A 13,457-nucleotide genomic window follows, 5' to 3' on the forward strand; every position below is an offset into this window, starting at 1 on the left:
TCTCTCTCTCTGTGTGTGTGTGTGTGTGTGTGTGTGTGTGTGTGTGTGTGTGTGTGTGTGTGTGTGTGTGTGTGTGTGTGTGTGTGTGTGTGTTGCTTTTCATCGTTGTGGTCTCCATCCCTTCGCCTTCAGGCTGTAAAAGAGCACATCTTGAAATGATCAGGGTCTGAAAGCGACCAGAGCCTTTCAGCTTCAGCTTTAAGACGGGCGTCTCAGCGAGGAGACATAAGGACAAGCAGAGTCGTCGATCACTGACCTGAGAGATGAAAAAGGTCTACAGACCAGCTAGTAAAAGACTACAAGTCGTTAAGTTTAAGGAAGTCCCAAGTCCCTAATCCTCATATGGCAAAGAGCGTATAGTTAAAACATGTCTATACTAATACAAATATTTGAAGCGGATAAAGCATTTACATAAAAGATCCATCTTATAAATGTGTCTAAAATAAATTATTGCAATAGTTTTAAGATAGCACCATATATAATAATAATAATGTTTGTTATTTTTCCGAACAGATGGATCTTTACAAGACCATCTTTCCTCTCGCCTTCAGAGACAGTGGGCAAAGTATGTTTTCACAGGTGCCTGAATTGCCCTCTAAACCTAATTGAGTCCTTACTCTATCTTAGTGACCAAAGGCTAAATTCATATAGGACAATCCAGCCATCAGTGCAGGAGGGTAGGAAAAGGAGTGTGTGGGCCACTGAGTGGACTTCGTGGTCTTCTTGTAAATGGACGCTCCGTCTCCAATTAAATTATAAAAAGGTGCTCCATTCCGGGTGAGTGATCGTGAGCTTCGCGTCGCCCTGGTGTCATATTGCAGATTTCGGCACAGATAAAGATATGTGATCTATTCCTTAAAACTGCGACTGGGTAGCAAAGAGCTGGACGAACACAGAACTCATTTACTAATGCACCGGTTTTCGGTTTCACTGTACAGAAGATGGGGGGAAAGAAAAGCCAGGGCGAGATGGGGGGAAAAGACTTGCATGATGAGAAATACAAATTATTCAACCGTGTCATTCATACACACACACACACACACACACACACACACACACACACACACACACACACACACACATATATATATATATATATATATATATATATATATATATATATATATATATATATATATATATATATATATATATATATATAGACACGGTTGAATAATTTGGTTGAATATATATTTATATTTATATTGTTTACACAAGAAATTATCTATTGTTTCAAGGGGAAAAAAACAATAATTGATAAAAAATACATATTTTCAGTATTCTTTAATATTTCTGTTGTCAATGACGTAGGAATATATATATATATATATATATATATATATATATATATATATATATATATATATATATATATATATATATATATATATATATATCTGTGTGGTATATATATATATATATATATATATATATATATATGTATATCTGTGTGGTTGTGTGTGTGTGTATATATAAATATAAATTCAGGTTTTGCAGAAAATCAATTTTATAAATAAATATATAAATATATACACGCGCGCGTTTTAGAATTGGTGCATGGATTAAACTTATGTTTGTGTAATTTAAATGTAGTCGGATGCTTTGATGTAGGGGGTTGCAGCAGGCTTCAGTTTAAAGCTTATCTTTTAGCAGCGCTGTGTTATCTCTTCACCTCTAGAGCTTGATTGTTTTTTAATGGGACGCTAAGTATCTAATCATCGCCGTGTGCGCGTTGGGACCTCACGCACGGCGCACTGCGTGTGCCATCACAATAAACACCTGGCCAGCAAAAAGCAGAGAAACCTGTGTGTCGGATACATACAGTAAATTAGCAACCCAAAATGATCCACCCATTTTTTGCATTTTTCTTGTGCTGGGATATTTTTAGCTGCTCAGACCGGAGAAATATTTCTTGGAAAATATTTAAGCTTAACCCACCCCCTTGCAATTCAAACATTGGACCATACGCAGTTGTTCGTTAATTCATCAATAATTTAATGGCTTTAAAGTTGTTTAAGTTAACTGTAAGATCGGTAAATGGGCAAAGTGGGCTTGAGGTAGAGATGAGAGTGAGCGTAGCCTTCGGAGACCCACTGTAATTGATTAGTATCGAGGTGCTCCACTCCCTCAGGTAAAACTGGAGACGGGAGATCTGGTTTCAGACCACCGAGTTCCCGAGGGAGGAAATGGCAGCAGGAGCTCTTTGCTTTAGAGCTGTTCGGATAGGGCGCATGGAGAGCCAATCAGCGCGCGCGCTGCACTCTTTTAGCGCGACACCACTGGACGCGGAGCACAGCGTCTCCAACCAACGTCCAAAACTTAGAAGCTTGTTGACACGGACATCTCCCACCACTTTGTAGAACCATATCGAAAACATTTAATTAGCCTCCGCACTGTCGCATCCGGATTCAGATCCCTTTCCGCTTTTTTCTGCAATCCAAAAACTGAGCGGTTTGGCCGACAGGAGTAAACGCGCCCACCGTCGTCCGTCATGTCCATGTTGCCCTCGTTCGGCTTCACGCAGGAGCAGGTCGCGTGCGTGTGCGAGGTGTTGCAGCAGGGCGGGAACCTCGAGCGACTGGGCCGCTTTCTGTGGTCCTTGCCGGCCTGCGACCACCTCCACAAGAATGAGAGTGTGCTGAAGGCCAAAGCTGTAGTGGCGTTCCACCGCGGCAACTTCAGGGAGTTGTACAAAATCCTGGAGAGCCACCAGTTTTCGCCTCACAACCATCCCAAACTGCAGCAGCTGTGGCTGAAAGCCCACTACATCGAGGCCGAAAAGCTGAGGGGGCGGCCGCTGGGCGCTGTGGGTAAATACCGAGTACGAAGGAAGTTTCCTTTACCGCGCACCATATGGGACGGAGAGGAGACAAGCTACTGTTTCAAAGAGAAGAGTCGCGGCGTGCTGAGGGAGTGGTACACGCACAACCCATATCCCTCTCCACGAGAAAAGAGAGAGCTGGCTGAAGCCACAGGGCTCACAACCACACAAGTGAGCAACTGGTTTAAAAACAGGAGACAGAGGGATCGAGCCGCTGAGGCCAAAGAAAGGTAAACTGCAGTTCTGAAAGAGAATACAAATAGATGGCAGAATTAATGTATTATTTTGACTTTAAAAAAGTTCAAACAATCTGCTATTAAAACCTTCGGATCACTGAAAATGAATGAGCAAGTTAATACGAAATAGTAACGGATCATTATTAAAAAAAAGTATATATATTTTTTAAACTGTTCACCTCAAAAACAGCGTATCGTTTTTATTTAATATTGTACTTTAAAAATATATATTTTAACCAATTAAAATAAATTCGATTCTGAAGTATGCATATGCGTTTGTTTGTATAAGCAGATAAATATCCCAGAGTAACACATCAGTTTTGAAAGAACGCTGATTGGATTTATTGGTGCAATTCTTGGGTCATTTATTACTGGTGTATTTTGCTGTTTTAACATATTTCATGAATTGTGCTGGGTGAATATAACGTGCTGTATCGGATAGACTACACATTAAATAGCAGACAGCTTAAAAGAACAAATGCAGGCTTTGTGCTCTAACTTGAAAACAAACAATTTGATTTGCTCTAGAATGACGAAGAAACTCTTATCAGCTTCTAGGTGACATTTACATACTTTGAAAGCCAATCATCTTGACATTTTCCTACGTCATTGACAACAGAATTATTGAAGAATCCGTGAATATTTTTTTTATCAATTATTGTCCCCCCCTTGAAACAATGGATGATTTCTTGTGTAAACCGCTTAGAAATAGTTCAAAACATAATGCAACGCATATTGTTACAGATCATTATTTTTTAAATGGCCCTTTCTTTGACAGAGCAGTATTTTTATAATACTATTCTAAAGCACAGCACCAAATACTGGTGTTAATGACTAGAACATAGCATGTTATTCACTGATTAATGTGCTCTCTAAAATTAAATTGTTTGGATTTGAACAGATTAGTTCTGCATCGAGATCTTTGGTTTTAATAATTAATTCTCGTATAATTGACTAGTTTACTCATGTTTGCGACCAGAAACTAGTATTCTGATATAATAATAATAATAATAATAATAATAATAATAATAATAATAATAATAAGCATAAACAATTTTGTACTTTGTGATTCTTCCACACTTTGGCAGAGAGAACAGCGAGAACAGCAACGCAGGCGCGAACAAACAGAACCAGCTTTCTCCGTTGGACGGCGGCAAGTCGCTAATGTCCAGCTCAGAAGAGGACGAATTCTCTCCTCCGCAGAGTCCCGAGCAGAATTCCGCTCTCCTGCTGCAGGCCAACATGAACCACCCCGCCTCCACCTACAGCATGAGCGGCCTGGCCATGCAGAGCCACCCGCACCAACACCAGCTTCACGACTCCATACTAGGACCTCTGACCTCCAGCCTGGTGGACCTGGGCTCTTAAGCCATTAAGACTAAAATCCTATTTATTTTTTGTTGTTTTATTTTGTACGGATCAATAGAGCGAGCTATTCTGCCACTTTACTGTAGATATAAACCTCGAAAGGTATAATGTGAACACCAGAATCTGTAGATTTTTTTTCCTGGTACAGTTTCACAGTAGGTTTATACCACAGTAGCAGGCTAATAGCCGCATGGACTGACATTTGCCAAGTCGTTAAACTGGACAGAGGACAAAACCAATATCAGTAAATAAAACCAGTCTTCATCACTCTCACGACGCCTTTTTCCGACTGTTTGATTTTGCATCGACTCGGTTTGCAGCCGTTATACTTCACATGCAAACATGAAACAGTTATAAATGTGAAACAATTTGCACTTTTAATTGGTGGCGACTGCAAGATGAACAGATCGTAAATAAAAACGCAGATTAGTATAGAATTTAGTAGTAACATAAACCAGCACGATGTGCAACTTCACCGTATGAAAACTACGCAATAAACCTTTTTTTACTTTTTAGTTCACTTTATGTAGACATAATGTTTTCAACCAGATCCCACTTCAGGTCAAAACCCTTCGATCACAATGAAATCTAATAAATAAATAATAATATAATAATTATTATTACTAATTAAAATAATAATAATAATAATAATAATAATAATAATAAAATATAAAAAAGAAAATAGTATACAAGTTGACAACAACAACAACAATAATAAAAATAATGATGATGATGCTGATGATGATGATGATGATGATGATGATGATGATGATGATGATAGTACACTTGTCTTTAATTTATTATGCATGTCTATAGATGTCTTTCTAAAAGTGCGCACGAACAGAGACAGGGGAGGTTTGTTGACTTTTCGGAGCCCCGGGAGGCGCGTGCTGCTTATACGCTCGCAGCGCCTCGTTCCGTTTCTTTGGCTGCTGTTTGCTTTGCGCTCTCTGACTGTTTGCTCTGGCGGTTCAGGGCCAAAGAGAAGACACTAGCTACCCTAAGCGCACTCAGGCGCCTTCATTCATAAGTTTTCATGAAAACCAAAAGAATAAGCAGAATGCAAACACACTTAAGGCAAAACTGATTTGCTTAAGTTGATAACTTTGTGCTTAAGCTTATTTTTTTGTTGTTGTTGTTTTTAAATGTAGCCTACATAACGTTGCACAAAATGAGTCGTGTTACAAAAAATATATATAATCAGTCGAATGTTTTGTCATCAGATTTCCGTATGCATTTGTTTATACAACTAGGTTATACCAAGCAGATAAATGAATATAAAGTGAACTAGCAGACCTAAACTTCATTTGTGGCATGATTTTTAATATCTTTGTTAAAATGCTGTTTACGCAGTTCCTTATGTTGATATGGCGACGTGGCCTGAAAAAAAAAACTTCTGTCATCTGAACAAGGGAATATGCAGAAGATTTTTAGCTGAGATGCAATGATTTGAACCTTTTGGCCTTGGGCGTCAATCCCTTGAGGCAAATATGACCGTGTCCATTTCAATAGCAGCAAAGCATTTTAGAAGGCCAAGACTTTAAGACGTTAATAAACGACATAAAACATACGCAGTATTTAGTTTTGCATGCTGAGTAAGACCAAGACGAAGTCCCAATTATTCGGGTAGGAAACTGGACAAACTGTGTTTATTTGTCAGACGTGCAAACCTCTCTTTTCCTTTGTTTGCTTTAAAGTTTTGGTACCCCCTCGGCCTCCCACCCTGCCCGACGCGCGCATGTCACACTCAGTTTTGCGCAGAGAGCACCGCGGATTTCCGGTCGCTAATCAGATCCAGGCGCTGTAGCAGTACTGAGCTGTGTTAGGGAGCCAGTGCTGGCCATATATACACAAACCCTGTTACATTCCTTTCTGCTCAGCACCCATGTGAAATTATCTTAAGAACACCGTATTCACGGTATTCACAGTAAGGCTAAAGGTTTTAAACATATTTAGTAACATTGTAGTTAATAAACATATTATTTGTTTTAGATTCAAAAGGAAAAGAGTTAAACAGACTAGTGCCAGATACTTGAGAAAATCCAGCTTGGTCTGACGGGCTACCAGCTGCTTAATCACAGTTGGTATAAAACAGAATCAAACTGATATACCAAATTTGCTTGCTGGCTCATAGATGGAAACAGTTTCTGTGCTGTTTTAAAATAACAAAACAGTATGGCTGATTCAAGTAGCTTATTCATGGAATCAAGTATAACTTAATTAACAACCTGGAAATTAAGTTACCAGCTGCCTAAGCTTGACCAACCCATTAGCAACCCAGAGCAATCTTGATTTTTCATTGGAGAGTTTTTTTAGTGTTTTTTTTGTTTGTTTGTTTGTTTGTTTTGTTTTATTGTCGATGTAATACAATGCACTCTGATGCAGCCTACTTGCAGTGTATTGCTGATTTTGCAGAAGGACATCACCTAACAAAAATAATATTTGCTCATATTTTAAAGCATCCCACTCCCATCATCAGCATCACATCAAAAGCAATATAAAGCTATTTATTAATAACATCTCTAAAAATCCACTGCGAAATGACCTCATTTTAGACACTATGTGTAAAAATGCATGGACCTATACGCAGAATCATCAAATTGTAAAGCTTAAATTATTACTTGCTACTGATGTTAAACCATGGATGAACTTTCAGAATTAGCTTTTTGACTCCTGCACTTTCTCAGCTGAACCATTATTTAGTTAATGCCCGGAAAGCCAGTGGGCTTGGTACCAAAGTTTGGTAGTTGGCCAAGGCAGCTTTTAAGATGGTTCAGGTTTCTCTTTCCTTGCTGCCTCTTAGAGCCAACTCTCTGCTGCGCCACTAAATCAAGGTGAGCACACAAAGCGTCAGTCTGTGCTAGATGTAAATAAGACATATAGGGAGTTTCTTCTGTGGGAAGAAAAGGGTTCGGCTGTAATGTGAGCAGTCCCTGTGGGGGTGAGGTTGGGTGTACAAGTGACTCCCATTCTCTTCACTCATAATGGGGTGGGGTGGGGGGAATGTGCAGAAATAGAACAGGTGGGACTCATATCCTCCCCCTCCCCCCACCTACACCCTTACCTTCTGTCTCTCAATCTTGTTCTGTCCATTAATGTCTGACCTCAATTTCTGATTCAGTGAGGCATCAGGGGATTGCATACCATGACTAACATTGAGACAAACAATACACTACTAACTAAGAGTGTCAGCCTAATTGGCAGTTAAACTTAAATATCACCAGGATTGTAAGTTCTGGAATTATGTAAACAGCATAAATAACACATTTCTACATTTGAATAATTAAGGCTTTTAGATCATTGATGTAGTACCATGGCAAAATTGTTAACTGTTTTGTTCAGCATTGATTATAAGTTATTGCAGTTCTGGGAATAGGGTAGGCATTTTAAAAAGGTATGTTAAAGTACTTTTCCATATGGAGGTGCATCAAGGGGCTTGACCTTTAGGAGACATTTGAAATGCCAGACTGGCTATATGGATTTTAAGAACCCAAAGGACTAATAGCTTATGTTCTTGTTCTGAGCTACGTTAAAAGACTATGACTGGTGGTAATTACTGACAATATAGCAAATCATGTGTGTATTTTCAAATTCATCTATAAATCAAGAGAATTGAAGTTCTGAGCAAGTTTGATTTAAATAGAGTTACCCTGAAATGCCCTTGACAAGAAATCAAGGCAGTTGAGTGTGAACAATCTAGTATGTCATATCAGCTTACAAGTCTAATGACTGGTGCTGTCATCACCATGAGTTTATCATTTCACAAGACCAACTTTGTCTATAACAAAACAACAGAAATATTTGTAGGCCTTCATTGACAATATGAGTACTTAAGCTAATAAACAGTAGCTGCGAAAGTGTGATTTAAGAAAAGAGGAACACTACCAATTAATATTTAGTTTAGTATGTTGTAAAACTGTTGATTAAGTGAACATCATTCATACACAAACAAAACACAACCAGACAAACAGAAGCACCCAAACAAACACATGACACAAAGGCCCATGCATAAAAAAGCAAGTCTGGCCCAAGCGGCCCACCTGCCACTCTATCTACACTCTCTCTTGCCAGGACAATGACAGCTGATGTCTCCTAGAGATGCTTCAGAAAAAGAGCATCATTTTGGCCTCCCTTCATGCTTGTAATGGCCAGGAGTGGAGGGTCACACACTCTTCACTGTAGTCCCTCTGGTCATGGCTGATTGGTGCAGCGCTGGATAACGGATTACAGCAAGACGGTCACAGAGGCTCGGGTTTCAAAGTCCAGGCAGGCTGATAGACGAGCGGAGGCAGTTGTCTCGCAAGCCGGGAGCTCTCCATCAGCAGGGTTTAAGGTGATATAGCTGGGTTCTGCTCCTGCTCTCACCCTGCCTGGCGTCAGCCCCTTGCTGGGTTCACACAGCAGGTATGTGTGGGTGATGACCGCAGAGCAACTCAAGAGCAGCAGCACAAATGAGTGACAAACACATTGCACACAGCTGCACACAGCTGCACACACACACACACACACACACACACACACACACACACACACACACACACACACACACACACACACACACACACACACACACACACACACACACACACACAATCCTGTCCACAGTCCACTCAAAAATAATCTATGCTAATGCTTCCTGTTACCTGTGAATTTAATATGAAATTAAAAATGACACAATAAGGAAACACACATAAAATAAAATATAGGTAAGATTTTTAACAAAAAGCCACTATACAACTAGCAGGAGTCACATAAAATATTTGTATACTATACTCTGTGTGTATGGAGAGAGAAGATAGACAGAAAGAGTCACATTTCAGTTGTGGATATAAAGAAGAATAATCTATCTATCTATCTATCTATCTATCTATCTATCTATCTATCTATCTATCTATCTATCTATCTATCTATCTATCTATCTATCTATCTATCTATCTAACTAACTAACTATCTATCTATCTATCTATCTATCTATCTATCTATCTATCTATCTATCTATCTATCTATCTATCTATCTATCTATATCATTTGTTTGCACAAGGATAGCAAATAAAAATAAAAATGTAAATAACTGGAGTTACATATTACAGTGTTTTGTAATTTTGAAAAATTAAGTAAAGCTTTGGAAAGATATTCTTTGTACTCTTGCATCCCATGTTTAAAGTGCTTTCAAAGACTGTTCTCAGACCTGAGTGAATTCTAAGTGAAAATGTTTTTTTTATGTTTTGTTCTCCATTAAATACAATATTAGGAGATAGAGAGAAGGTTGAAAACTGAGCAGTACCGTAAAACTTTCTAAAGAGTCAGTCTCAGTATTGCAACCATTTCTTAAGCCTTGAGCAGGGTCCTAAAGGTCTCAACAGCTTAGCTATGGTATATAAGTAAACTAAATATACAAAATAAATAAGCACCTAAATGTAGATACATATAATAATGGTTAACCAGGTAATATTAATGACGCTCATGAAAAAATGAGACTATTTAATAACATTTTGTTATTGTATTGTATTTTCGTTTACTGTGATAATGCTGCAACTTCATGCTGTAAGCTAGATTTGTTTATTACCCTATCCTCTGGACTATGACTAAACTATCCATACTATACTATGGGCAAGCACTACTACTACTACTACTATTATTATTATTATTATTATTATTATTATTATTATTATTATTATTATTATTATTATTATTATTATTATTAATGTTGTTGTTGTTATGGAATAGGAAACAAACAAGCCACAGCTTCAATGAGTTGTGAATTACATTCTGACCTTTGGTTACTGACAAATTGTTTGAATGTGTGAGCGAACTGTGCCGTGCTATTGACAAATAATAATAATAATAATAATAATAATAATAATAATAATAATAATAATAATAATAATAATAATAACACAATATTATTATAAATCTGTACAAACTGTTACACATAAAGGAAAAAAAAGATTTTCTTGATCTTCTAGGTGTAGTATGACAGCAAATCCTGTGGTAACCAGAGCCGAAGACATGCATGATTAATCCAGGTGAATATGAGCATTGTGGAAGGAGCCAAGCTGGTAAGCACTGTACAGTCACTGTCACTTGAGACACAATGCATGAAAAATAAAAATATACAGTCAAGGCTTTAAGATTAGATGAACTTCACCTTTACAAATCTTAAATCACAACCATCATATTTTGGAATGTGACACGTGTACAGTTATTTATCATGTGAATAGTATGACCTCTATGTGTTTTGGGGGGAAAAAATAGAAAAGTATGTGAATGGTTGGAAGTGTACATGAGCTTTCAGGTCTCAGCAATGAGAATACTGTTTGTCCATTGATAGCTGAGTGACAGGCCAGGTAACTTGAGTCCTGTCTCTCCCTCCCTCCATTTCAGTGTAATGGGCACTGATAAAACCCTGGATGTTCCCTCAAACATTTCAGGAAATGAAAGTTTGAAACACGATCCCACTGAGCCAACAACCCTCCATCCCGGCCCCCACCCCCACACCTATACTGAAACAAAAGCTGCTCACAAGCCAGCAAGCATTTTACCCTACAAATGATGGAGAAAGGAGTGATGAAATAAAAAGAAAAAACGAAAGCATAAGAAATAAATCGTACACCCCTTACTAAATATGACATTTTTAGTGATAAGCAAAGAGAGTGTGTGTGAATTCAATACAAATGGAGAACTAACACATAGTCAACATATAGACTCCCTCCAGCAACCACCCACACACACACACACACACACACACACACACACACACACACACACACACACACACACACACACACACACACACACACACACACACACACACACACACACACACACACACACCTGCCCTCTTCTTCCTGCTTTGTTGTGTGGTATAGTAACTCAGAGCTTGACACCACTGATCATGCTCCATTGAAGCACATCTGGCTAAAGTGAGGGAGAAAACTGGATGAGTGGCAGGACAAAATCGCAGGATGAAGTTAAAGTGCTTTGATGTCTTTTTCATTGTTGTAACAAATCCAGACGCCCTTGGAAAACAAATGACCACTTCTCTTGACTGTTAGGGCTTCATTGCATAGCATATTAATCATAAGCAGCACAGTCTAAAGGTTTCATGTTGACTTTCATGTTAATTAACTCAGCTATCCTTATGGAAGGGTTTCAGGAGATACTGCTACTGACAGTACAGTACACTGCATTCAGATCAAGGGACTGCTTTAGTGCTTTAGACTCGTTAGCACCTGCTGCTCATTTAAAGGGCCAGCAGGGCTCCACTGACAACAAGAGGATCATGGGTACCAGGCAAGAGATTCAGTGGCTCAGTCAGCATCTGCCAGACTTTCACCTCAATTACCAGACCACACAGGGGTTTAACACACCTTGACCATGATGTTCACAATGCAAGACTCACTTTAGAAATGCAACAAACTATTGAAAAAATGAAAAGATGTATTTTTTTCATATATGAATTAATACTGAATTAAAATATATTATAAAATATATATTTTTTGTTGTTGTTGATGGCTAAGGCAACCACAATAAACAGTAATGGCGTGGCTGCTCAGAGTTGTCCTCTATGTGGGAAGTTTGTTTCCCTTAGTCTGTAAAATGCAATTAACTAGCTAACTAGCTTACCATGTGATAGTAGAGTTTATTAGCCAGCACTTTTCAGCCAAGCCAATTAAATTTTTGGTCAACCAAAACATAGGGTAATACACTGGTCTTTTGGCCTTGCTTGAATTTCTCTCCCTAACATAGTTTTAATATAATGTTGATTTACATGCACACAATCCATATGCCATAGTTATAAATATGTTTTGTTTCTTTCTTAAGAATCACTGTCTGTTCTGGGATAAATAGCATGACTACAAAAAATACACCAAGCCGTGTTGGGTTTTTTACTGAGCACTCTCACAGAGCAAGAGGCAAGAATCATCCACAATAACAGCTGCAGTAACCAGAGACCCGAGTTATTTATAAGACCTCTGGTAGACTTTAAGGCAGTATCTTTTCTCTGAGGTGCATGCTCATTTACTAGCACGGCCATGAGTCAATGTCTCAGTGTGTATACTGTCAGTTTTTCCCGAGTAGGTGGTTTTATTTGTTCTATTGAAACTGCTTATGTAACCTTTGGTTGCAGGTAGCTTGTTGCAAAGTGTTCTGAAAATAATAAACTGATGAAAACAACATCAAAACTTGCACAGGAGGTAAAAGGACAATTAAGTGAAATGAAAATTAAACAACTAGCTTTACTATTTGTATTGCTGCCAGAATGCAGATGAATTTCTGTGCATTTCCTCTTTCAGTGACGCACAGCACCTAAGCTATGCACTCAGAATCTGATTGGATGAGCTAAATAACATTCATTATGATTATTTGCACAGAGCACAAGGTGTGCCTACAGAAGCCAGGTGCAAAGCATGAGACATTACAAAAACCAATGAAACACGGCAGAGCAAAGTATAGCTCTTCTATTCAGTGGAGAGCATACTGTACGTCTCACTTTTACCTTTTATCCTTATTAATAAATACCACAAAATTTGATAAACTGAGGTTATTATTAAAACATTTCAGAACGGTCCTTATCGTCAGTATATTTTACTAACTACAACCCCATCATCTATGTCATAAATACAGGTTTAGTGACATTGATATTAATATTGTGCACACTGAAAGAAGTCATCTTAACAATTTAAAAAAATCTCAGATATAATCACATTTATCTAGCATTTCCAGTGCATCTATAAAATTAATGGTTTATTATAATAAAGACTTATTAATTGCAGTCAATTATTTAACATTTCAAATAAGAAATTTGTACTCAAAAGGCTTTCATATTCTATTGGAGATAATGTTGCCTGTTTCAGTAAATAAATGCTTAAAAATGAGCAAATCTATCTGCCAATAGAACAACGTACTTGTAATATAATAGGGGTCTGCTAAAAGATCATTAGATCATTGCAGAAACTGATCCAAATCTTATGCATGGGTGCCATCTGGAATAAAATGTGTAAAGAACTAAAACAAAAGAAGGTTGCTGA

At 38.1% G+C, this 13,457-nt stretch overlaps 1 protein-coding gene across 1 annotated transcript; it reads left to right on the plus strand.

Annotated features, from left to right (window-relative positions):
• Window positions 1-2,173: 2,173 nt before the first annotated feature.
• Window positions 2,174-4,701, plus strand: six1b (SIX homeobox 1b). The gene is made up of 2 exons (XM_027149690.2): window positions 2,174-3,051; window positions 4,146-4,701. Exons 1-2 carry the CDS (start codon window positions 2,492-2,494, stop codon window positions 4,423-4,425), a joined length of 840 nt encoding a protein of 279 aa, XP_027005491.2. The 5' UTR covers window positions 2,174-2,491; the 3' UTR covers window positions 4,426-4,701.
• Window positions 4,702-13,457: the final 8,756 nt, after the last annotated feature.

The sequence above is a fragment of the Tachysurus fulvidraco genome, chromosome 16, assembly GCF_022655615.1.
Source record: "Tachysurus fulvidraco isolate hzauxx_2018 chromosome 16, HZAU_PFXX_2.0, whole genome shotgun sequence".
Taxonomy (NCBI): Eukaryota; Metazoa; Chordata; class Actinopteri; order Siluriformes; family Bagridae; genus Tachysurus; species Tachysurus fulvidraco.

What these genes read in the sequence shown, in the direction of transcription:
- six1b (XM_027149690.2), top strand. Translation starts at nt 2,492, where the DNA reads ATGTCCATGTTGCCCTCGTTCGGCTTCACGCAGGAGCAGGTCGCGTGC. An exon ending in GCCGCTGAGGCCAAAGAAAG is followed by an intron (nt 3,052 to 4,145) that starts GTAAACTGCAGT and finishes ACACTTTGGCAG; the next exon opens with AGAGAACAGCGAGAACAGCA.